This window comes from Aplidium turbinatum, chromosome 12, assembly GCF_918807975.1.
Source record: "Aplidium turbinatum chromosome 12, kaAplTurb1.1, whole genome shotgun sequence".
Classification (NCBI taxonomy): Eukaryota; Metazoa; Chordata; class Ascidiacea; order Aplousobranchia; family Polyclinidae; genus Aplidium; species Aplidium turbinatum.
The window spans coordinates 17738655-17763291 of record NC_137483.1 but is presented as its reverse complement, the minus strand read 5'-3'; the positions used below and the strand labels follow the sequence as shown (position 1 = coordinate 17763291).

At 40.1% G+C, this 24637-nt stretch overlaps 1 protein-coding gene across 1 annotated transcript in view; it reads right to left on the bottom strand.

The window, feature by feature from the left end:
• The window catches only part of LOC145780636 (uncharacterized), a 113031-nt gene that overhangs the window by 25094 nt on the left and 63300 nt on the right, over window positions 1–24637 (bottom strand). Inside the window, exons 78-115 of the mRNA XM_082592261.1 lie at window positions 24190–24436; window positions 23834–23930; window positions 23211–23371; window positions 22636–22809; window positions 22285–22394; window positions 20744–20906; window positions 20273–20461; window positions 19846–19953; window positions 18932–19093; window positions 18290–18409; window positions 17618–17716; window positions 16944–17210; window positions 16477–16646; window positions 16159–16276; window positions 15595–15717; window positions 14994–15153; window positions 14498–14574; window positions 14075–14198; window positions 13768–13922; window positions 13123–13344; window positions 12462–12599; window positions 11704–11820; window positions 11252–11456; window positions 10753–10970; window positions 9719–9865; window positions 9094–9308; window positions 8215–8383; window positions 6950–7069; window positions 6578–6702; window positions 5661–5841; window positions 4882–5058; window positions 3930–4043; window positions 3433–3552; window positions 2993–3124; window positions 2161–2394; window positions 1605–1862; window positions 1037–1129; window positions 45–262 (exon numbers count right to left, since the gene is read on the bottom strand). Of these exons, the coding sequence (XP_082448387.1) occupies window positions 45–262; window positions 1037–1129; window positions 1605–1862; window positions 2161–2394; window positions 2993–3124; window positions 3433–3552; window positions 3930–4043; window positions 4882–5058; window positions 5661–5841; window positions 6578–6702; window positions 6950–7069; window positions 8215–8383; window positions 9094–9308; window positions 9719–9865; window positions 10753–10970; window positions 11252–11456; window positions 11704–11820; window positions 12462–12599; window positions 13123–13344; window positions 13768–13922; window positions 14075–14198; window positions 14498–14574; window positions 14994–15153; window positions 15595–15717; window positions 16159–16276; window positions 16477–16646; window positions 16944–17210; window positions 17618–17716; window positions 18290–18409; window positions 18932–19093; window positions 19846–19953; window positions 20273–20461; window positions 20744–20906; window positions 22285–22394; window positions 22636–22809; window positions 23211–23371; window positions 23834–23930; window positions 24190–24436 (6027 nt within the window). The remainder of the gene's footprint in view (window positions 1–44; window positions 263–1036; window positions 1130–1604; window positions 1863–2160; window positions 2395–2992; window positions 3125–3432; window positions 3553–3929; window positions 4044–4881; window positions 5059–5660; window positions 5842–6577; window positions 6703–6949; window positions 7070–8214; window positions 8384–9093; window positions 9309–9718; window positions 9866–10752; window positions 10971–11251; window positions 11457–11703; window positions 11821–12461; window positions 12600–13122; window positions 13345–13767; window positions 13923–14074; window positions 14199–14497; window positions 14575–14993; window positions 15154–15594; window positions 15718–16158; window positions 16277–16476; window positions 16647–16943; window positions 17211–17617; window positions 17717–18289; window positions 18410–18931; window positions 19094–19845; window positions 19954–20272; window positions 20462–20743; window positions 20907–22284; window positions 22395–22635; window positions 22810–23210; window positions 23372–23833; window positions 23931–24189; window positions 24437–24637) is intronic.

Genomic DNA, 24637 nt, shown 5'->3' with positions numbered 1-24637 from the left:
ACAGATGCAAAAAAACAAACATATAATATTTTGAAAGCACTTACGGCGTTACATCCTACAGCACAGTTTATTTCTTGGGGTACAGTGACGGTGTCGCATAAACAGGTCCCCAGGTCCACATTTAAGGTGCCTCCCCTTGAAGAGCAAGCACCCTCGCATGAGTACGTGGATGGCGAGAAACATTCGCGGGTTGAAGCTGACCTTGTCTCCCCACTAGCGCACCTAGTGTCGACTAAGGCTTCACAAGAGTAAGCGGAGTTGCCTGAAAAAGCACGCGATGGAAGATTAGGGATGATAATTCACACCTAACTCGGTTTATTTCTGTCCTATGGAAAATTGTCCATGTGAGTCAACTTATAGCTACATATAACGTCACTACCCGCTTTGTATGACCACTTTGGTACCGTTTCCTTGAAATGTTGCCACATGAATTGTACCTTTATCATAATTCATAACCGATCTTCAGATATTAAAGACCAGTTGTATTCTTATTGTTGTCCGCCATCAATGAAAATTGTTGCTAGCTTTGTTGAACAAATTGGTATTTTGAAGCAACACGATTGGAATGCCTGGTTAATCTGATCAAAAAATAAAGAGCCCAAAATGTAGATACTAAATTCATTTTCAGCATGAGCTTGGTAACTACATTATGGGCTCTTTATTTTTGGACTAAATTGGTATTTCTTTAGCAAAAAGATCTTCAGGAAGGCTTGCATCGCAGCAGATGGATGCTAATCTTATGACCACATTGAGTAGAACCAACAAAACTTCGAAACGAAATAATGTTAGTCTGTGATGTCACAATACAGCAGATCAACATCATCAAATTATTAGGCTATCAAGTTGTCAAGAAACTAATATCTACAGATTTCAAAAACTTAACGTTATTTGCTGGAAAGAACGTTTTACAATTATGAATTCACTTTTCAATGTTACTTGCCTATTATAACCCAACGTAAGTAAAATAGGCTAAACGCGCACTTGTTAAAAACAAACACGACATAATATAGACGCTAGCAAGACCACATCAACTAACCTTCTGATTGTATCTGATCAGCCTCGTTGTAGAAAATATAGCCAGACTGGCACACGCACGAGCCATCGCTGGCTTGGAATGCTCTGTTGAATCCTGGAAAAAAATGGTTCAAACAAATCTATGAGAATCTCTTGTAGGTCGTGGCATACAAACCCAATAACTTTTAGTTTAATCTTTCTTGGTTGCAGCTTAATTTTTTTGTCTTTTTTACAAGCATTATTGATTTGCTGACAGGGATTTGGGCACTATCCCGAACCATCAGGTTTGCCAACTGTTTCTGCAGTAACGCTTCCATTTTTTTATGGTCATTTGCATCAGCAATAGCCAAGCATCGTCTGATCATACCGTCCTTCATTATTTCGTCCCATGTTTTTTTAGTTAGTGCTTTAGTTAGTGCACAGACTAACATAAAACTAAAAATTTGAGGCTCCAAGTGAGATGAAATAAAATGTTCAGACAGGTAAATACGAAAGTGCTATTTTCGAAGGTGCTATTTTCAAGATACAAAGACATAAATTCAACCGAATCAGTTGCTGATTATGACTCTGACAAGCAAGAGATTACCTACCTTCGCAAATGCACTCAGTAGCGCCCTCATCGGAGGATGCTGAGCTGCCACACGGGAAGCAGGCGGCCTGACCTTCTTTGTTGTTGTACATTCCTGAAGCGCAGGGCTGGCACACAGAGAAGACTGCGCCAGACTGCTGACCAAAGGTTCCAGCGGGACAGGCTATTGGGGCGCCTGTGACACCCCCTACTGGGGTTATTCCACCCTCTGGGCAGTAATGTCCTATAGGACACGCGTTTTGCTGGAAATTCCCGGTGCCTAAATGAGAGAAAAGTGGCGTTTTATAAATCAAGTTTTGTATTCACCACACAAAAGCATTTTTCCGGATTTTTTCAAAAGAATTTTGAAGCTAAGTTTATCAAATTAAATAATTTAAAAAATTAAACGTTTGTTAGGCATTGCATTTCTTATTTTTATCATTTATTCTACATTAAACGTTAATCTTTTAGAAACCATCTACCTCTTTTTGTTGATCTTTTTTTTGTCCAAACAATATTCTACTGCAAAAGCTATGAAACGAAACGTGACATTGTTACCAAATACTACCACGTTTTACCTTCTGGGCAAAAATATCCGGGGGGACATGGTTGGCACTTGTCATCCATAGAAGAGTTTCTATATGAACCAGCGGGGCAGATCATGCAAGCCTCGGTTAAATCAACACGCAAGCCGGATATGTTAAGGGGTTGATATCCAATGTCGCAGGGCCGGGGGTCTCCGGTACCCTCTGGGCAGTAGTAAGGGTATTCGCAAATCGTGAACGTGTATGATCCGTTGGGGCAAAAGAAGCCTGAAGCAGCATACAACGTCACTATAAAACTTCTATCAGCGTACATACATATAGAAGTGTCAAGTGGTGAAAGTCGAGTGGCGAGAGCCCTGACTCGAAGTTCGAAAGGGCACCGGCTCGATACCGTTCAAGAGCATGCGGCTGTGTCTTTGGCAAGACAGTTAAAGCCATACTTGAAGGTGGACACGAAGATTGGCTTTCTTGGCTTCACTTCCGCTCTAACTCTTCAACTACAGGGCGTAAGTAAAGAAACAACAAAGAAAAAGCAAGAATACCATTCCAACAGTTGAATTGAAAGCGTATGGGAGAAGTAGTTTAGTCAAAGACTACAGTGGTAAATAAATTCTTAAAAAACAAAAACCGCAACAGTTTTTACAACTGCGTTTCAAACGAGGTTCAGCTCAGTTTGTTTTTATTTCTGATCATCACAACGAAAAATAATATATACAAAACATAGCAGAGGTTTAGAAAAAGGTAGAAGCGACAAAACGCTTATAAAGTATTAAGGAAACAAATCTACGGTGTAAAATGTAGGGCATGTCGATATTAAAACGCACATGCCCTGCGTTAATGTTTACAGGATAGCACAATCTCATACCTGCGGGGCATATTGTAGGAACGTCGGTCTTTTCCTCACAGTAGAACCCAGGCGGGCACGGCAATTGGGAAGTTGAACCTTCCGCACATTGGAATCCTTTGTCGCATGGAATTCCGTTGATATTCGTCACGCCTGACCAAGCACATAGGATTTATTTCAACATTATTTTTCAACCTCATTCTTCATTTTAGGAAAATTTTAGCTCAACATTTAACAATTAAAAAGTTTAATTTATGTCCAACATTTTTCATGTAGCCTGCATGTTGGAAATGTGAAAACACTTGAATAAGGAGGTGAATAACTTTCTAAACCAAACCGTGACAACAATTATAATCAAAACATATCTCAGGTAGAGTGCTAAACAGCTACTTTCATCGATCAAATCTGAACAGCGAAAAAGAACAGAATAAATCACCACGTGGAATATCGAGCTAACGTACCAGTTGTTGTTGGGTCGGGACAGTAATAGCCCGGTGTGCAAGGAGAGCAATCCGACACTGATGTTGCACCGGTGGTGTTGCGCAGAGTACCGGCAGGACACTTCGTGGGAGCTTGTCCGCCTGGTAGCAGTAAAGAGTTTTGAACAAGTACGATAAATAAAACGTCTGCAGACGTTGAATCAATGTAAAAATGATGGATTTTGCTGTCTGGGGAATTGTGGTTGCATTTTTAGCAAAATGCTGAAAGGTGTCACGTTTGAAAACAATTTTATGACTATCACACAATGAATATCGTGCATATAGTCTTTAACAATATGATGTGAATCTCTAACAGAAATCACATAAACAAATAACCATTAGCTAACGTCAAAACAACGTTGAATCAGTCTTGTCTGTATGTCCCCAGACAGCAAAGCAGTCGTTTTTGATTTAATTGATTTGCTGTCTGGGTCAAACAAAAACACACGGTGTACGACTACAATGAAGATTGAACTGACCGCCAATGCAGTAGTAGCCAAGTGCGCATGCGGACGACGAGAAATCGGAAAGGTTCGTCTCGTTGCACCAAAAGCCGGCGGGACAAGGGAGGCAGTCTTCCACTTTGCTTCCTCCTGTTGTCCAAGGACATGTTTAAAGTTTGGGAAAAAATTAAGACTTATGTCTCCACTGCATGTTTCAATATTTTGAAATAATTTTACCTTGGGCATTTTTGGTAAAAAGCATTTTAGTACTTATGACTTTAACCCTTTAATGTCAAGTGTAGCCAATTGGCAAACCCAAATTTTAGAGGGATTGTTAGTTTTTCATCAATTAAATATGTTCCTATGTCGTGGTTTAGTCCATTATTTTATCTCTTGTCAAGGCAATAAAAGCAAACAAACTCATTGGCAACGCTACTTGCTGAAAAATATAAAGACAATTTACAAATAAAGCTTAAAATGGTTTTTGCTTGCTAATACTCTTCGTAAAATACAATTTGGGTAGAGAGGTAACTCTTTTAAACCATAAACAGACATAACTCAGCAACAACACTACATTTAACATTATAAAAACAAAAAATAAAAAGCGAACGTTTTCGGCTAGTCATATAGCCCTTTTCAAGCCTATAAGAAAAATACATTTTTTTTTAAAAAGAAATGCTTCGTTAAATGAAGATGATATTTCTGTTCTGCTTTTTCGGTTTGTAACCTTCAGCGTTTGAACTGTTAGGGAAATCCTGTATCTAAGATCTTTTATATTTGTGAGCCCAATGTAGCCACTTGGCAAAATTTTTAATTGTTAATTTTAAAAAACAAAACAAAAAGTTTGACAATCATGGCTTTATTGGGTTAGTTGCAACACTAAAAACCAAAACGTTTTTTTTTTTCTTTAAAAAAAGTCATCCGAGCATTAAAAGTTAAAAGCATGGTTAAAAACATAACAAACGTAAAGCGGAAATAATACAATGACCTGTTTCATTTCTGAAAGTGTACAGCGGGCAAGGCTGCGGTCCAGCGGCGTCCAAACAGTCGCTTGTGTTCAAACCGAGGCAGTAGAAGCCGACTGGGCATGGTTCAGCAATGGGGTTACCTTCATGACACCAAGAACCGGCAGGGCAAAACCCGCAATCGTTCAGACTGGCAGCCCCTGGAAAGGAAAATAAAAAAACATTAATTGAAGTTATCTATGATGGTAGTTTTCTTTGCTTTACATTAATAAGTTGTATGTACTAATATGTTTTCTTTGTTTAATACCCAAGCAATGCACTGTTGAGATTTTGAAGGGCCGCTTGAAAAATTGCATCAGCCAACTCCAGAAGCAGTGTAGAGACGCTACGAAGTAAGAAGCTTAAAGGTGATTGATGACAGAAAAGGACACAGGAAGAATCGGAAGAGCTAAGAGTTTCGGATATTGGTGGAGAATTATGAAGAAGGAAGGTGGATAACGTGAGGATCAAGATTTTCTACTTCTTTTGTATAAAATAGAATTCGTTTGAACTTCATGGATGGTTAGTAACATTGTTATCTGCAAGTTGTCTTTCAACGAATAAAAAGATCAAAGATGATAACACAAAAAAAATTGTACTGTTGAATCTTATTGATATATCTTCTGACAATATTCAAAACATATCGTACCACAGAATTAAAAATTATTCTGTTCACAATATCAATATCATAGTACCTCTAAACTTTTTGGTATATTGAAAGATTAATTTAAACTAAATTAAGGATGTTATAAACAGATTCTACCAGGCAGTTCGCGCAAGGTGTTTTCAGGACAAGGTTGCATTTGCAAGGTGCCCTCCTCGCAGTAGAAGCCTGCTGGACACGGTCCGGCGCACGTTTCCAAAGAATTGCAAGCAGTCACGTTCTCATTGGCTGTCGCTGAGTAAGCACGTGACACACAGAAGTATCCGGCCGAACAATTACCCTGTTGGAGAAAACTTAAATCTTTTAACACAGATGTAAAATTAAGACGTGTTAACGTAAAGGAAATCTGAATCAATACTTGTAGCATATAAAAATATAAACGCTATTATCAGCATACTGGATTCTTCAACAAAGAAGTAAGCTTAAAGGTAAACGTGAGTCTACACAAGGTAATCGAGCTTCAAGAATAAGAAGATAAGATTTCTATTGACAAACCTAATCAGCGTAGAGTGGCTAGCTTCTCTCGGCCACCTTTTCTTTGGTAACCGCCTAACAATATCATTTATCTTTGACCTACAGGTGAGCAGTAAATTTCAACATGAGGCTTAGCCGGGTAACGAACCAAGACCGTATGGTTGACGTTCGTGCATTATGATTCGACAATCTAGCCTGTCAAGCTTAAGTAAATGTAAAGGTGGTTCCATACTTGATTCCAAGTGTTGAGAATGAAAAGGTTTCTCATTGTACCAAGCCTTCGGCACTAAGGATAGCAGGGTGGCCAGTTCCTTTCACTCGACCGCCTTTCCTTCAGCAAGTATGCCCACCCAATTTATTAAACCTTTGGTATAGGTGAGCGGGGTTTTCAACAACCAGCTTAAGCTAGGAGTCAAACCAGATTTGTATGATTGGAAAGCCAACGCCTTATCCGCTGCGCCATCTCACCGCCAGTCAAGCTTGCAGAGGCAACAAAGTGTGAAAAATATATTGAGATAAAAATTGATTCTCAATGGGCTCACCTGTATCTGACCACCATTGCAGTATTTTCCCGTTGGGCATTCCGTACATTCGTTGGGGGCTTCCAATAATTCCTCAGTGACGTCGGTGTAGGTGCCGTTGGGGCAAGGCACAGGGTAAGGGGAACCTTATACCCAATAAACAAAACGTGTTGTTAAAAACAATTATCACGTTGGGATAGAAGTACCCATGTACACAAGATGCACAATTTTACATTGGTTCAACGTTAATTGACGATGAGTTTAGTTAGAAGCCTCAAGAAACATATAAATTACAGCCCAAGACAGCAAAATCCGTCACGTCTGCGTCCGCAGACGTTGAATCAATGTAAAAACAACGGATTTTACTATCGGGCATCAGAAATGGTTTCTCACCAAGAGGGCAGTAGCTATAAGCTGGGCACGGTTTCTGGGCACCAGACAAAGTGTCGTCACAGTAGTAACCGGGTCGACATTGCTCGCAAGAGCATTTCCTTTCCCCGGGTTGATAGGTGCCTGAAAACAAATAAACACAAACTGTAAAACAGTTGTCCCCAAATTGTGGTACGCATAAAACTACACTAGTGATACGCGAAAGTCTTCCAGGTGGTATGGGAGAAACTCACTTATGTTGACAAGAGTTAAAATAAATACGTAATAGAATGTGCACAAACTTTCAGATCACACAATGTGCATTATTGTGTCATAATTAATTTTATTCGAAGGGAATTCAAGCGTTTAGGCTATGACGCAACACCCAGGTCAGTGGTTCTCAATCTTTATTCGTTGCGACACTATAGGGAAAGTTTGCTGGCTTACGACGCACCCTGATATAGGAATTTCAGTAACGTTTAATTATCTGTTTGTGTCACCAGCCTTCATTTGTCTCATGGTGAAGTGAATTAGAATTGCACTATGTGATTGTTAAACCATATCCGATTGCTACAGTTTTGAACAGCTAATGCACATTGCACGGTCAAGAAAATTGAAACCACGCACCAGGTCGTTGCGATGTACAGTTTGAAAACTTTAGATCTAGATTGTTCAACAGAAACGCCAAAACTGGTCAGTTTTCAATGCTGTTACTGATCTGCAGTAGTCGTGCAGCCTATTTATCGGTCTTCTACTTATGGTGACAACTCAACAGCATAGTTACATAATAGATGGTTACATTAAGTCTAACATTAACAATCCTTTTGTCTTGGAGCCTTGTACTGATATTCGTTAAACTTTATTGCCACTTATTTTAGGCTGTATTGTAAAGATTTCCTGGATATAGGTGGTACGCGAGCACTGTATGAAATTGCAGAATGGTACGCGAATAGAAAAAGTTTGGGAATCACTGTCGTAGAAGATCATGAAATTACAGCTCGCTGCTAGATATTTATATGATGTAAGTTCCGTTCAGTTTAGTTGAGTGACCACATGCGCCTGAACAATCGAATGGGACAAGTGAACCATTGAGAGGAGAGACGATTTAAACACTTGCTGTTACTACCATGTTTGAAGCTTTAGGTCTTATTTGACGCCCAACCAAATCTAAATCTCTATCTTATGAAAACAGGGTGCCAGCCTTGAAGACATTAAACTACAGTAAAAACAAGCTATTTCGAGTGAGTACTCAGAAGTAACATATTGCTATATTACGTGATGCTACTAACCTATGTCGCAAGGTAGGGGTTGTGACGACCCCTTTCTGCAGTAGTGACCTGTGGGGCAGGGATATTGGGTTGGGGAGTCGTTAGACGTGTTTCCAGGGCAATAAAACCCACAATCGCATTGTGCATCCGGGTCTGGTTGAGACTGGCCTTCGTTGAGGCAGTAAAAACCCTGCATAAAAAACAAAAAATTGTTTATTGAATATTAGCCGGAGCTATGGTCTTCCCAGTGTAATTATTACATTACTGAAAGTAGTATTAATTATAGTTTGCATTTGCTTGGTATTTCAAATTGTAACTCTATGGGTTTTGGATTGCGTTTGCATTACATGCATATTGCATAGGTTACAAAACTTCACGATGTAGACACAAACGACCTGTTTTGGCTTGACGCTGCGGGTTCGGTGAGGTAGTAGCGGTTTGTACTAGCTTTCGGAACACAGTTCCCACGTGCATCAGGCTAAAACAGGTCGTTAGTATTTACATTACGAAGCTGGTAGTAACCATGATAGTAAACCAGTTTCAATTGCACTATCAAGAAGATGCCACGCTATTGTTGTTGTTCAAATTAAACCCAATTTAGTGACTAACACCCTTCAACCGAGGCTTTTAAACTTTCATCGCTAATACAAATGCAAGGAAACGTTTATTACAAAACCCTAGTCATGACAACATTCGTAGCTTGTTTAAGTGTTCGTAACTTGAATCAACAGCTTCTCGTGATTCAAAACAAGGAAGTAAATAGTCTTAATGCGACTATTCCTGGCCGTAAAAATTTCCACGACCACTCATATACTTCTTGTTCTTTCTTCCTTTTTTCACTAGTCTACCTTCGAGGCAGTGGCAGGGCTAGATGTTGAGACAGGTATAGAGGATACTTACAGGTGGACAAGGGTAGCAGTCATCCACGGACGCCGCGCCGGTCGTATTGCGTACTGTGCCTCTTGGACAGTTCTTCAAAGCTGAGGTTGCATCACCTTGGAGGCAGTAGCGGCCAACAGGGCATGGTCCGTTGTAAGGATTGTCTGTAGAACTTGATCCGTCAGGTGTCGGTGTGGAACTACCGCCCTCGCATAAGTAACCTGCCTGGCATGGACCTGGCCAAATATTGGTTTGAATGCTAACATGACAACTACACAATTTACTGCAAACGCAACGTAGAAAAAGTAGCCAAACAGGATCGTCACTGCAGCTATCAAACAATAACACTTGCAATGAATCAAGTCATGTTTTAAAGATATTATTTACTGCAATCTAGAAATAACACGTCACAAAGAGATACAATTAGAAGCAATCCCAGACAGCAAATCAGTTGATTTTGGCATTGATTCAACATCTACAAACGTCTGTAAACGTTGAATCAATGCAAAAATCGACTGATTTGCTGTCTAGGAAAGAAAACCTACATGAAGAATAACACCACCACACAATTTCATTGTCTGATGATCTTCCAGGAAGAACACAAGTTTAAAAAAACATGTTCTACACCATGCTTCATTCGTCTCACCATCCACAGCAGCGTTCCCGGTGCCATTGCAATAATAGCCAGGCGGGCATTGCAAGCAATCTGATAAAGATCTTCCGCCTTTTCTATTGTTGTAAGTCGATTGTGGACAAGGTTGGAGTTGGGTTGCATTGCTTGGGCAGTAGAAGCCTAAATAAAGTTATTTGTTTTTTCTCTTTATCGTATCAAGGTTTATGTTAAAGGGTTAACTTTTCCTTTGGTAAATGAAAAGGCAAGGCAAGAATGTTAGCAATCTTGCCTAGACAAAAAGCGAGTGCTCTTGAATGATGTCGAATCGGCGTCATCTCCGTCGTTATGCGGGTGCTTTCGTCACTCAGAGTCGAATACGTCAACGCAGTCAAACGATCTTTGTTTGCGCTGAAGTATTCAAAGTTAATGAGCCTTTTAACTCATAAACTTATTCATTCAATAAGGCAGCCCTTTCTTGGATCAATCTAAGTCTAAGATACAGTTTTGATGCTACTACGCAGCAGCAAACATTAGTTACTCGTAACATTAGCTAGCTTTGTGAAGAAAGGCGTTCTTCCCGGCTATCAGCACAAGGCTGATTACTCACTAGCACAGCGAGCTGCAGTGACGCTTCGCTAACCAGAACGGTGTAGCTTCCACGCCAGCCATTGAGACCTCCAATTATTGAGAAATAACTTAAAAATTAGCTAGCTTTTATAAAGCTATAGTCAATGGTCGATTGTCTTTTTTTTTCAGAATAACTTGCAACCAATTAGTGCAAGCCACTTGTAAGAGTGGTTCTCAGACAGCAAAGCAGTCATTTTTTTACATTGATTTAACGTCTGTAAACGTGAGTACTTAAGACATAGTAGACGTTGAATTAATGTAAAAAGGACTGATTTACTGTCTGGTTAACTTAACTTGCTTCAGTTTTTACCAAGCTAAGATAAACAAAGGAAAAGACAAATGTGTTACAATGTGCACAACCAAAAGTGCACATCACAAACATTAAGTCTTCCATTTGATACAAGATTGCCGTGAAGTTATAAGACATCAAGCCTACAGACCTTCCAAGCACTCCAAAGGAATGGAAGTGTTTGCTGTTGGGCAGTATGTCCCAGCCTTGCACAGCTCGCATTCAGACCTCCCTACATCGGGAGTATAGGTACCCGGTTGGCATGACAACGGAACTGTCACCCCAGCTGGACAGAAATAACCCTGTGGACACGGGTACCCGGTTTCGTCATTCGGAGTAGGAGACTTTGCACCACCAGTACATATGAAACTGAAAGTATACAAAATCATTTGTAATCATGTAAGAAACACAGAAATGTTTCATATCAATTTACAAACACTGATACAAAAAACATGTTTTTACTGCAACTGCAGCTTTTAGAGACAATGAGACAATTGAGTTGAAATCGCTATGATTTCTGGCACAGCTCCATGGTTGCTTCTTTTTTTTTTCTTTTTAGATATTACAAACCTACACCCAACCTGGGTGAAAAAATAAAACAACACAAGGTAATAAGGATATGAATAAACAAAAATATTTCTCAATATTACCCTGGGTCGCATTGTGGGGCTGCCCCTCCATCGGTTCGGTTGGACGAGTCACAGTATCGTCCAGCAGGACAGGGCAGACACTCAGACTCATCTGTCCGTCCAGTGTCCTCAGAGAAGGTACCCGGGGGACACGCTTTAGGGGTAGATGTTCCATTAACGCAATAATAACCCGTGGGACAAATGCTATTGCCGGTAAAGCCAGGTGCTGTAACGGGAAATATAAACCAATTTAAGGAAAAAGAAATGTGAGGGACAATTTTAAATGAAAGTTACGGTGAAATGTTAAATCAAGGTTATTTTTATCGTTTATTACATACAGTAAAATATAGTACTGCAGAATAAAACATTAAACAAATGTAGTACAAAATTACCCTACAGTTAAAAATGCGCCAATTTTTGGAAGCATTACACATTTAATGAACATAAATAGACGTTACTTCAACCAATCTTACCGGTAGAATCAACGTTATCGTTGAATGGATCGGACCGGGTTGCTTTCGAAGTGCAATAATATCCAGCGTCACATTCACCAGCGGGTGATTTTGCGCCAGGGGTGTCACAGTATAGGCCTGCAGGGCAATACTGTAAGTTAAACTACGTTTTTCTCCAACTGTGTGTTCAAAACAGGAGTTTCTATGTTCTCAGTGCAGTTATTTTGTGCGACAGAAGTGTTTCTTTTTTTTCACATTTCTTCTCTGAAGTCTAATATCTTTCATTTTTATCGGTTTGAACATGGAATGTTAAAAGGACAGACCCTCATTCCAAGCAGCTCAAACGAAGAAGACTTTATCGGTGTTGAACATGTTATGACTCGGACTAGTCGCTGTTAGTTTTTTCGTCCAAGGGTAGCAAACAGCAAATAAACTTTTTCGTTTTTTAGAAAGGGCGAAATATGGCACATACATAGCTGATAGCGCCTACGGTATGTTGTTTAGTGACATAAGCACAACTGGACAGTCACTGTCAGTTGACAGAGCAGTAAAGAGAAAACATCGCGTGAAATCGAAAAACACAAAGATCTAAAGCTATTGTAAGAACCCTTTTTATTGGAGTATGCGCGTCATGTTGTGAAGACCACTTTGAGAAGCCGCACGACGATCTTCTTATGTCAATTCAATCACAAGAATTATAAATATTTTAAACGCATTAATGACGAATGAAGAAACAAACGGAAAGATAACATGTTTTTAAACAATTGATAGGTCCTCACCAGCTGGGCAGTCGAAGCATTCGCTTTCTTGTACAAGGCTTTCTTTGCCACCATATGTGCCAATGGGGCAATCTACCGGGTCCGGCGTACCACTGGGGCAGTATGACCCCTGGGGGCAGTTTTCTGGATCCAAATCACCTAAAAACGGTCAAATTTTTTAACATTATGCTCACAAAAATAAACCGTATTAATTTTTCCAAATAAAATGGTCTTAGCATTTCAATATTTAAAGTTTTTTTTCATAAAAAATATTGAAAACAATTTCGTTTGCATTTTTTAGAAAATAACTCAATCGATTCAATTAGGCTGTTTTGATATCAATTGTTATCTCATGAACATCTAGGGATTTTAGATCAAACAGATGCGAAACTACATCCGCTTTTACCTTATTCACTGCACTAGAAGGGATGCTGTTTTCTCTAATTTACAAAATATTGTACTTTTTATAGGTGATGTAGAAGTAGTGACGTTAGTTGTAAAATAAGTTAAGTTTTTTGGTTGAAAGCATCCTTGTAGCAAGGTGTAAAAAATTGTCAAATTTAGGATTGACCCTTTTACTGAGGCCGGAAAAGCGGAGCTTCGAGTGCAGGAGAGTAACCTCTCTTAGACAAACATAATAACCGAACAATGCAACCTTCAGTAGAATCCACAGTTCATTTACCGTCGTAAGGGTCACAAATTTTTCCTTGTGGACAATCGTCGCATGTGGCTCTCCCCTCGTTAGGCTGGTAGGTACCAGCCTCGCATACGGTCTCATTGACAGCCCCCTCAGGACAGTAGTGGTTTCTGCTGCACTTGAAAATCGGGTTGTTGGCAGAAGCATCACCACCAGGGCAGTAAAAACCAGCTGTGCAATTGCCGGTCGGTTCCGTGTTGTGGCTGCCTGTAGAACAACGTAAAATAGCATGTAAGTTGCGCGAACAAAAGATAAATTGCCACAAATGTCCGATCAAGCTTCTGATTCGACTTGCAAACTACACCTCATAGGTTTAACTATCAAAACCTTTACTTTAATGCTGCTTTTAAGATAGTTTTTCGATAAATAGCAGGCCACACACACAGAAGGCTATATAGTACGGTACTTTAACTACAAACCATGCTATCACAATGTAAAGGGAACTCATGTTAAAGTGATTGGCGCTGACTTGCCAGTGCCATTGAAAACATTTTTTTTTCGGTAATTTTTTTTGAAATGGTTTCTTGAATGTTCAGTTTACGCATTTTAATGCTTAATTCCTGTTTGACAATTTCATTTAGTATGCCTTTAACAACAATGTAAGCAAGCTTTAAATCTTAAACTTCTTACCTGCACAAAATTGGCCAGGTTTGCAGGCCAAGCAGAATGACTCGTCTTCATTTCCGTACTTTTCACTGTATGTTCCAGGCCTACACGGGGTTTGAACCCCAGTTCCTTGCTCACAGTAGTATCCAGGTTCGCATTGATGCTGGTCCGGTTCAGTGCTGGTGAGCAAAAAATTTACAAAAGTTTTCAAATACTGAAGATCGTAGAAACTGATGATTACATCACTTGAAAGATATTTGTGGTGTTTGTGTTCATTCAACATCTGGCAACATTAAACCTATGGAAAAAAACTTATTTATATTTTTCTGACCTTCCGTTTATGCAATAGAATCCTGCGGTACAATTACCAGCGGTGGTATGCATGCCAAAGTCTGGACAATACTGACCATCGTCACAAAGCCTGGGTTCTGCAGATCCCCTGGGGCAGTAGTAACCTACAAGTATTTCATGGTTATTGACAGATTTCTACCAATGAGAAACAACGGTCAAGTATCAAACTTATGTAAAATAACGTGTTTTGAAGATAATATAAACAAGGCAAAATGTGACATATTAATTTCGAACTGTATTTACTTCGAAGTGGTGCTTCGTTTTATTAATTCACGAAAAATTTTGGCAACACTGGCATAGCTTAAAAGTTAATGCTGTTCTTAATGTAAACAAAAAAACAGCATGAAATTATCATCAGCTGACAGCAATTACAAACTACGTATGGGAAATTAAACCAGTCTACCTGGTGGACAAACGCCTCCTTTCGTGTCTGGAAGGCTGGGGCAAACACATTCAAATATCGTGGTGCACGTTTGGTTACTGAAAGCATAAGATGGTTTATGAGAGAAAAAATAGTAAAATAAAGGAACAGTAGAGCAATGGCTAGAACTAATATACTTGGACGTGTTATTGGTAAGGACGTGTCTTGAAAAAAAAAGAAAATTCAAGTTTATAATTGGCAACGTTCATACGTTGAAAGTCCATTCTTCTTTATCGGTATACGCTGAAACCTCACGTTGGTGATCACATGGAAATTAAAATTAATCCGCAACAGTATTGCAAAGTAATTTCAGCATAACAAAAATGACTTATTTGCAGATATAAACTTCCACGCCAACAACCTGCAACCGGTACTAGATAAGTTGCATGTTAAAAAATATGTTACATTTTTACGCAGCCTACTCCGCTTTTTTAAACTTTGAGATATAAAATCAAATAGGGAACGAAAGCAAGCCTACCTTCCTCCAGCAGTTACTCCTACAACTTGAGGTGTAGAAGAATCCGATCCCTCGGCACAGTAATATCCTTCGTCGCAAAAGTCATCCGGCTCTTCATTGGCCTCCCCCATGCAGTACATACCCCCGGTACAGGGGACACAGCTGACTTCACTGCTTTGCTCTGAAAATTACAGCTATTTAACATGCAATAATTAGCATAGCTTTTAGGTCTAGGATTGAATCTGGATGGAAAAGGTCAGAAGACACACGTCAGCCAATGTAATGCTGTAAACCACTTGCAATCTATAGTTCCTTAATTTGTTTGTATTTGAAAATAGTGAACTTTTTTATATTCACGAGCTTTCAAACATCAAAACTTCTCAATACGACGCGTACATAACTGCATCCTCTTACTAACAAAGGTTTCTTAAAAACCACAATATTGCAACAACATCTGAGTCGTACAGCGTCATGGTAGTTTACCAGACGGCAAAACCCCCCATTTTTACATTGATTTTTCTGTCTGAATTATTGCTAATGTCTGAGGAATTTCATTTTAGTTGAACAATCGTACCAACAAACATAATTCATTTTCCAGAATCTCTAAAAAACATTAACTCACTTGTTTTATTGTTATAAGTTCCAGGCTTGCAAGGGAATTCAGTGCGGGATGTAGTTTGAGAAGGGCAGTAGTAGCCTTTTAAGCATTCGACTGGGTTAATGGTTCCACCGTCGCAGTAATTACCTGGACGTAAATTTGATGTTCATTAACGTAATATGAAGTCTTCTAATGTTAAAATAGGTTTCCATAACTATCTTATTTATTTAAAGTTAAATGACATTAAAATACAGTTTAATAATTTCTGTTTGGTTTTGCAGTAAAAGTGTAAAAGGGAACAGTCGGTCGATGTGATATGTTTTTATAAAAAACTACGGGCATTTGTAAACTAAGCTTTCTGTTGGTAGAATCGCACAGTTGATATCCATCCAGTTTAACAAATACAGTACAATGCGTCTGGGCGCATGCAGCATCGATACATGTGATAAAAGTGCACAGACTTTTCGTATAATTCACGTTCCAGTGAGTCAAAAGAAGCTAGTACTTGAATAACATAAAAACTCAACCTCAATGCATTTCAACGTTGGAATAATGCAAAAGTAGTTTTTTTGAATAGCGAACATGTACCTGCTTCACATGGCTCGCAAACATCAAGACCGTTCCCCCGGGCAAACGTCCCAACCGGACAGGGCTCGGCCGACCCACTTGGGCACTGATGCCCAGGTTGACAAGGACCACCAGAGCCCTGGTTATAAATTAAGTATTCGTTTACAAAAGATATGCTAATCATAATAAGAAAAATGTAAAGACAGTGCGATGTATACATTTTTAGATTAAAGTAAAACCAGAAATTTAAAAGATATAAAAAAATATTTTAGCGAGTTCACTTAATTGTGTCTTTTTCTGGGTATGAAACAACATTTTAAAAACTATCTTCAAACCCACCGTGTTGGAGGCGTTATTCGGCTTGTCTGTGTTCACTCCCCATACACAATCGAAGCCAGGAGCGCAAGGGCCGGTCACAATGTCTCCACCGGGCGTCTCGCAGTAGAAGCCCGAGGAGCATTGAGTACACTCGGCTTCGCTGCTAATGCCTTCTGTTGGGTTGAACGTGCCTGAAGATACAGTACATATGTTAAGATAAGCAAGATGCGATCTTTTAATCGCTTCCATACCGGCGCAACGGTGTTTACATCAACGCCAAACCTGGTGTTGAGTACCTGTTGCTTTTGTTGTTGCTCAGAAAATACAAAGCATTCCTAATTTCGAAAGTGAAAGTAGTGCTTCAGTTGCAATAAAGATAGCAGGCAAGATTTCTTTTTTTTCACTTGCTGATGGTTCAGAACCCAAACTAACTGCAGACAACACAATACCAATACAAAAAAATTAAGCCGTTCAATAGGACAACGTACCCGCTGGACATTGCCGCTGGTTATAACCGGTTCCTTCCGGACAAAACCGACCAAGTGGGCAGGGAAACGGTACAACAGCAGCATCCTCACACCACCAGCCGCTCGGGCAATCAAGACATATTGGCGACCTGGTAGTATTGGCATAAGTGCCATTCAAACAGGGTATGGGTTCCGATGTGCCAGTGGGACAGTGGTAACCCTTAGGGCAGTCACTTTCAGTTGGAGAGCTCGCACTTCCATTGCAGTAAAATCCTTCGCTGCACTCTCCTGTTTAAAAAAACGTTTTTGAAAAAAGAAAAGCCAATATAAGTTGTCTCCATATCATTAAGACCTTAATAAAAAGTAATAAAAAAAAAGTTTATCATATAGCCATTAGCCAAAGCAATGTAGCTGTCGCAAATATGAGTTGCCTTTGGTGAGAAGCTTCTCGTACAGTTCAAGCCCAGTTGGTCCCGCATTACCCTAAATCCGTTCATTTAATCTTGAGTGTCAAGCAGAAGCAGGGCCTGTTTTCATATTCACGAGTAAGTTTGATTTCTATTCAACTCAAAGTACAACAAAAGCTTCAACACGACACACCCAAAGTGATACAGATTTAATGTGTAAATGCCCAAATCGACAAAACTTGTTCGTTTTACTTTTTCCACCTGGGTATTTTAATGCTGTCATCTTACCTGCCACTGAACTTCGTCCTGTCCCGTTGCAGTAGGAGCCAGAAGTACATGCTTCACAATCCAGTACTGAAGACTTTCCTGGATCACTGTTGAAAGTGCCTGCAAATTAATGTCCGTTAATTAATTGAATGTGGCGCTGAAGCAACAAACGACATGAAATGCAGCCTCATTTAGCAAAATCCGTCCTTTTTACATGGATATAGGCTAAGTCATCTGTCGACGTTGAACCAACATTAAAAGGACGGGTTTTGCTAGCTGAGTTTTAAAAAACTTGAAAATATAATTACTAGCACAGACATATACAACCAAGCAACCACACGGCATTTAACATAATCCATTAAAATTGAACATAAACTATAAGCTACAAACGTTTTCGGCCATACACACTTTAGCTTTCATCAAGTAACAAAAAAAATAACTGCTTATCATATCTACAATGAAAATGAATAACTGATCTAAACACTGATTGATCAGTGTAGATCAGTTATTCATTTTCATTGTTTAGATCAGTTATTCATTTTCATTGTAGATATGATAAGCAGTTATTTAGTGGTTGAAGAAAGTGACCTCTTTACCAAAATTGTATAATTACTAGCAGGTACAACTTGAAGTTATGACATCAAGCTTGTATTGAATTTGGTTCATTTCATGTGCAAATGATAAAGTTCCTACCTTCAGGACAAGGGGTAGGTTGGCTGCTGTTTGACGGACAATATTGTCCTGGGGGGCATTCGTCACCGTACGTCTGTCCCCTGGGGTCGGCCTCGGTAGAGTTCCCGGAACAGAAGAAACCTGCATAAGGGGTTCGTATTACACTCTCATCGACTATAAAACAATTTCTTCCGTTTTTTTTTTGGTAACTGCAGGCTCAACTACAACGAAATGTTGAAAATAATAACCAGCTTATTTCCGACGTTTTGTCAGCCAGCACGACTAAATTAATCAAGGGGAGTAAAACAGGCAAAAAATACCTGTTTAGTAGCAAAACGGCACAACACAGAAACATGCTTTTTATGCCAAAACAAGATCATACGTCTGAAGGGTATGATTTTGTTTTAATGGACGGGAATGTCACAAATGGTATCGTCCTGTTCACCTAGGATGCTAGTGCTTTGCCAAGGTACAACCTTGTCTCAATGATTGTCGAGCATACAACCATCCACCGTTGGCCAATGCCAGATTGCTCCTATCATTGCGTCAATTAACCGACACCAATCACCGAGAAGATTGTAGACTATACATTAATATGCTGTCATATTTGGTCTAGGCAAGGAAATTAAGACTATGCAAATCAAACCAACTTCTGTTACTTACCAGCAGAGCATGCGCCGCGAGGTTCCTTCAAGCCATCACTATCGCAATACAACCCTGGATCGCACGGCGAACATTCAGTAATAGCTTTGAGATTAGAGCTGGCTCCGTATGTTCCTGCTGGGCATGCGATGGCACTGGATGATCCTCGTGGGCAATACGAACCTGGGTGATGGAATGTTAAATTACTGTTACTTTCTTCACGATGTAGATATTAACGACCTGTTTTAACCTGATGCGGCGAGTTTGCTGTGGTAATAGCGAATCGCACTAGCTTTCGGAACACAGTTCCCCAGTCATGTGCTGACGAATGGAGTTAAAGTCAGTGGGTCGTTGTTTTATGCGGCTCTTTTGTTTGGCTTGAGGCTGCTGTCTTGAATGCTATCTGTTGAGTTTCTGTGTTGTTAAGAGTTATTGCTGTGAAATGTTGTTGATCACTTTTACTTTTCTTTACGTTGCTAAATTGTTATTTTCTCTGTTGAGGTAAACTGTTTGACAAAAAAAGCAATTTTTGTTTTTAAAGTCAATTTAAGCAAACTACTTTCCAATTTTGAAATAACTAGCTTGTGTTTCCTGAAGCAAACGAATTGATGGGCTAACAAAACTAACGGTCTCTAAGTGGTAAGGAAAACCTAATCCAAGTAACTTGTCTGCTTGAATTGCTTGATTTATTTTCAATATTAAATGTATTGCGAATATCATCAGGGTATGAGACTCAAATTCATCAACAATAATTTAAATAACAATAATAATATCAACAATAATATCAATAATAATTGGCTTTGCTAGTAGTTTAAAGATTTAAGCAAACTTGAGTTTCAAAGGTTTGGTGAAGGAAAACCAAACAGGTCATGATCATATCAGCAGGAATAAAAACAAACAAAACGAGAAAGCATGATACACAACGCGCTACATACCACGCGGGCAGTTGAATTGTGTGGGGCTTGTAGATGCAGCCGGGCAGTAATAGCCAGGATAGCATTGGTCGGTTGGTTGGGTCTGATTTGTGCGATCGCAGAAAAAACCTTGTGAAGCAGACAAAGATTTATTAGATTAATTATCAAATTTGTGAAAGAAGAAATCCGCCGCCCTTTGAACTGGTGACGTAAGATTGAAATAATAATGAATGTGACACTGTACAACACGAATCGTGATAGTATTCTAGTAGTTAAATACATTTTTTACACATTCTGGTATCTGACGTTACGAGCATTGTAGCCATGCGTGTAATAAAGACATTTTGAGATTTCTTTATGAAAAACATTTTTTTAAGCAGAAGCAACGCAAAGCTGTAGGCTACTAAATGCTCAAAATGGGATTTACTAGCCGATTCGTTTAACCCACCTCCGTCACAGTTCGTACATGCTGCAGCGCTGGTTAAGCCGAAAGAATTGCTGTACGTTCCCTCAGGGCATGGGTACTCAGTGGCGAACCTAGTTCCCGATGGGCAAAAAAACCCAGGTTGACAGGATTGGGGTTCAACAACCCCAAGAAACCCAAGACTTGTGGCTTCATCAAAGTCGCAATAACTTCCTGTGTATAAAAAAGAAAGTGATTTATTACAAAAGAAAAACTAGTGGTGAAGATGTAACAAAAAAAGCAAAGAGTTTACTGCAAGGAATAGGCTTCAATTTTTGATACAAGAATCAGACTCACCATTAGTTTATTTGTCAATTAACACAAACATGAAAAAAAAAATGCCATAAACTGTTGTGAGCTGTATGACGTGGTCTGCACACGTTGTATCAATGTAAAAACGGTTGATTTGTTGTCTGGAAAGCACTTTATTGGCAAACACAAAAATGATGACGTCACCTTCATCACAAGGCAAACAGGTGCCTCGTTGAGCATCCGGTTGGTAGGTTCCAGAGTAACAAGGTGTGTAAATGGCGCTACCCGACGGGCACTTAGTTCCTTCTTTACACTCGTTAGATGGTGGCGCCTTCATTGTAGAACCAGCTGGGCAATAAAATCCAACCTGAAAATGAATTAAAGAGAATGTCAATTGAAAAATTCGCCGCCACATAGAGCCAGGGGTGATTGATTGTGAACTTCATTGCACAATCAGTCTAATGAGTCATGTCATCAACATTTTTCTGACCGTTTTACTCCATCGACTACGCAGATGTATCAATCCCGAAATCTCAGATGTGCAATGCGGATTTGTGAAAGACAAAGGAACTAAAAATGCCACATTTCTACTTAGGACACTTGCTTGTTTTGTTTGTCGTATCCAGGTTTACACCTGGTGGTTGAAGATTTAGATTAAGTGGACGGGAAGGCAAGGAAGCCAATCTTCATGTCCACCTTCAGGTATGCCTAAAGTGTCCTGCCAAAGACACAGCCGAATGCTCTTAAGCGGTGTCGAACCGGCGCCATTTCGATTGCCGTTCCAGGGCTCTAACCACTCGGCTATGTAGCCGACAAGGACACTTGCTGAGAGGTCGATAGAACACAGGGAAGACCTGTACCTCTGGTTTTTGGTCTACGGCAAAGCCTTCGATCGTGTTAAACATGAGCTACTAATCGAGATGCTCAAAGCCAAGACACAGATGGTAAAGATCTCCGACTTCTTAGAAATCTCTACTGGGATCAATCAGCAGTAGTCTGAATAGATGACAAACTGAGCAGGGGGACACAAATTCAAAGAGGAGTGAGACAGGGGTGCGTAATCTCACCTGATCTTTTCTCATTCTATGATCTAATGGCAATAATAATCTAATGATATAATCTAATGATCTTACGACATCTAGATGACAACGAAGGCATCTTGGTAGGTGGACAACATTTAAACAACATAAGATACGCAGACGACTTAAGAGAGGAATTAACTGAATTAATAAGATCACCACTGAAGAAGTGTGGAGACGCTCTGGGTGTACCCCTGGCGTCCTCATTAGAACTTTTATGAAAGGGAAAATGACATTCATCATGCACGTCTATCGTTAGCGGGGAATTAAGCACACGGTAATGAAGGGGCGGATTCCTGGTCAGAGGCACCGGGGCATCCACGTTTAGAAATTTTTAAGAATCTTTTAAAATGAACAAACCAAGCTTTTGTAAATTTAATGAGAACACTGGAGGATCAATCGTTGTGAAAAACGTCGACGCCATGTTCAGGCATGGTGGTGTCTGTGATGTCACAGCACTTGTGGTAATTCCGTAGAACTTGGTTAGTTGAATAATTATGGATAACATCATTTTAGCAAAACAAGGAATTCACAATTGTTGGCTTCGGTTGGGATGATTGCTTTAGCAGTACAAGCATTCGCAGCAATGTTGATTACCCAAGGTCAAGCTGAAAACGCGGTTTCAGATAAAGTTGAGCACAAAAACTGCTTCGTTCGTTTACTCACATCGCATTGGGCTCGAGGCGCGGACATGCCAGAAGAAGGACAATACATGCCGCCGGTGCATAGCTCGCAGTTCGATTCATTGGTGTTGCCGAGATTGCCAGAGAATGTACCTAAGAAATATGAACATGACAAAAAATTGTTTAACAAAGATTCATCGAGCAATATTGAAGATTTGCACTGAATTTTTACTTTCCGTTAAAAACGATCAAAGCTACATACACCCAGTCAGTAAACCAGTTCCTTTTTGCATTGATTTGATGTCTGCAGACGCTAGATCAATGCAAAGAAGGGCTGATTTGCTGGCTGGGCAGATCCATGAAAAGATAATCAGGAAGAAAAGTCTTCGCTTACCGCTCGGACAGGCTGTCTGGCTTGAACTTTTGGTTGGACAATAATACCCAGGCTGGCAAATATCCCCGTAAGGTTTGCCCTCTGGTGTTTCTTCTTTGCTGCCCCCTGAGCAGTAAAACCCCTCCAAACAAGGATCGGTCACTGCATCAAGACCGGGGGTGGAACAGTAGTATCCTTTAACAAATGATATCGGTCATGACAGATCACGTAAATTTAATGGTGTCATTATGTAAATTATATCCAATTGTTAATGCACTTGTGATCTCTTTGTAGCTCTTCACATAAAACTTTGTAGCTCTTCACATAAAAACAACCATTATTATTGTGGCGTGAAAATAGTCAACAATCCAAATGAAATAGTTTAACAACCAAATTGTAAGCAGTTGAAGACAAATTGGGTAAAGATAGCGTTTTATTGAAACATAGCATAAACTAAAGAACTAAAAATTATCTTAAGTGCTGCCTATAAACTTTGCTGAAAATTGAACAAAAGAAACTTTCAAAACTCAACAAAAGTAGAGGGAACGCATTCAAAGTATGAGCAATGCCTGCGAGGGATTACTTCTCTTTATCACCTTCATCGCAAGGAATAGGAATAGTTGACCCCTCCGGGCAATACTCTCCAGGCTCACATTGCCCACCAATCCCTGGACTCCCTTCGGGGCAAGCACAGCTTCCAGTGAAGTCGGATCCAACTGAAGTTGGTTTCTCCATCCACGATCCGAGGACACAATACCTGCGAGAATAAGTGTAAGCGTATAGCATCACCGGCCAGCGTAAGCGTTTAGCATAATCGGCAAGCGTAAGCGTATAAGCGTTTAGCATAGCCTGCCGGCACAACCGTTTGCAGCACAATCCTGACAGTTTTTCATGGAAGATTTTACCGCTGACACAGGCCTGGTAGCTGAAGTCGGTAGTTTGGCATTTCCACTTGAAAACAACGTAACGTATCTTGTAAACTATTCGATCCTAGATCTATTCTAGATGAACTACTGTGTTTCAGTGCACACGTCTTGAAATCGAAGCGCAGACCATTGCGGCAAGGTTTACCCATTTTACGTCATGTAACGTTTCAACAAAAGTGACGTCACGTAACGTTGCAACAGAAGTGACGTCACGTAACGTTGCAACAGAAGTGACCGGATACGAAAAAAGATCGTGAGATAAATAAAACAAAAATAAATCATCTTCATTTTACCAGCCCGGAGCACATTTTCCTTTGGGGTTTTCCATCCCTGCATCAGGGCAGTAGTAACCGCCAGGGCAGTACTGACACGCGCTTGCATCTCTCGAGCCTACAATAGAAACAAAAGCGATGGTATTCAATTCATTTGCTGTTGAAGCATATGCAGATTTGTCGTAATTATCTTCCCAGGTGCCACAAAACACTATTTGGAAAGTAGCGCTATTGGAGAAGTTGGAGTTTCAAGGGTCTAGGGAATTCTTACAGCGATCGCGGCAACGCACAGAACACGATAAATGTGACAAGTTTTTTTTACAAAGAAACTCTAAGAAATCGTCCACGCTGCAATGTCACTCACAAACCAGCCTCACCTGTTTCGTTGTTGTACGTTCCATTGGTGCACGGGGTGGGTTCCATTACATTGTCCACGCAATAATGTCCAACTGTGCACTCCAACGCGGCGTCTGCCCCCAGGGGACAGTAACTCCCAGCGGGGCACGGCAGACAAGAGGGCATGGCGATGTCCGGGGCATAAGAGCCGTCATTACAAAGCTTTGGGACACTGCTGCCCAGTTCACAATAGGAGCCAATGGGACATGGGCCCTCAGTTGAAGTGACCTACAATAACGTAGAAAATGTAAACTAGTTTCGCGCTTAACCGCTTAAATAAGTCAGCTCTTCACTATTTTACTAACCAAACGAACTCGATGAAATACGCTCCATACCAGTAACAAAGTCACAAAGGTATTTGCTTTGTTCACCGGGCGTGGTTGTTGTCCGTATAAAGTAATACATTACCAAAGGAAAAGAACGTTTCAG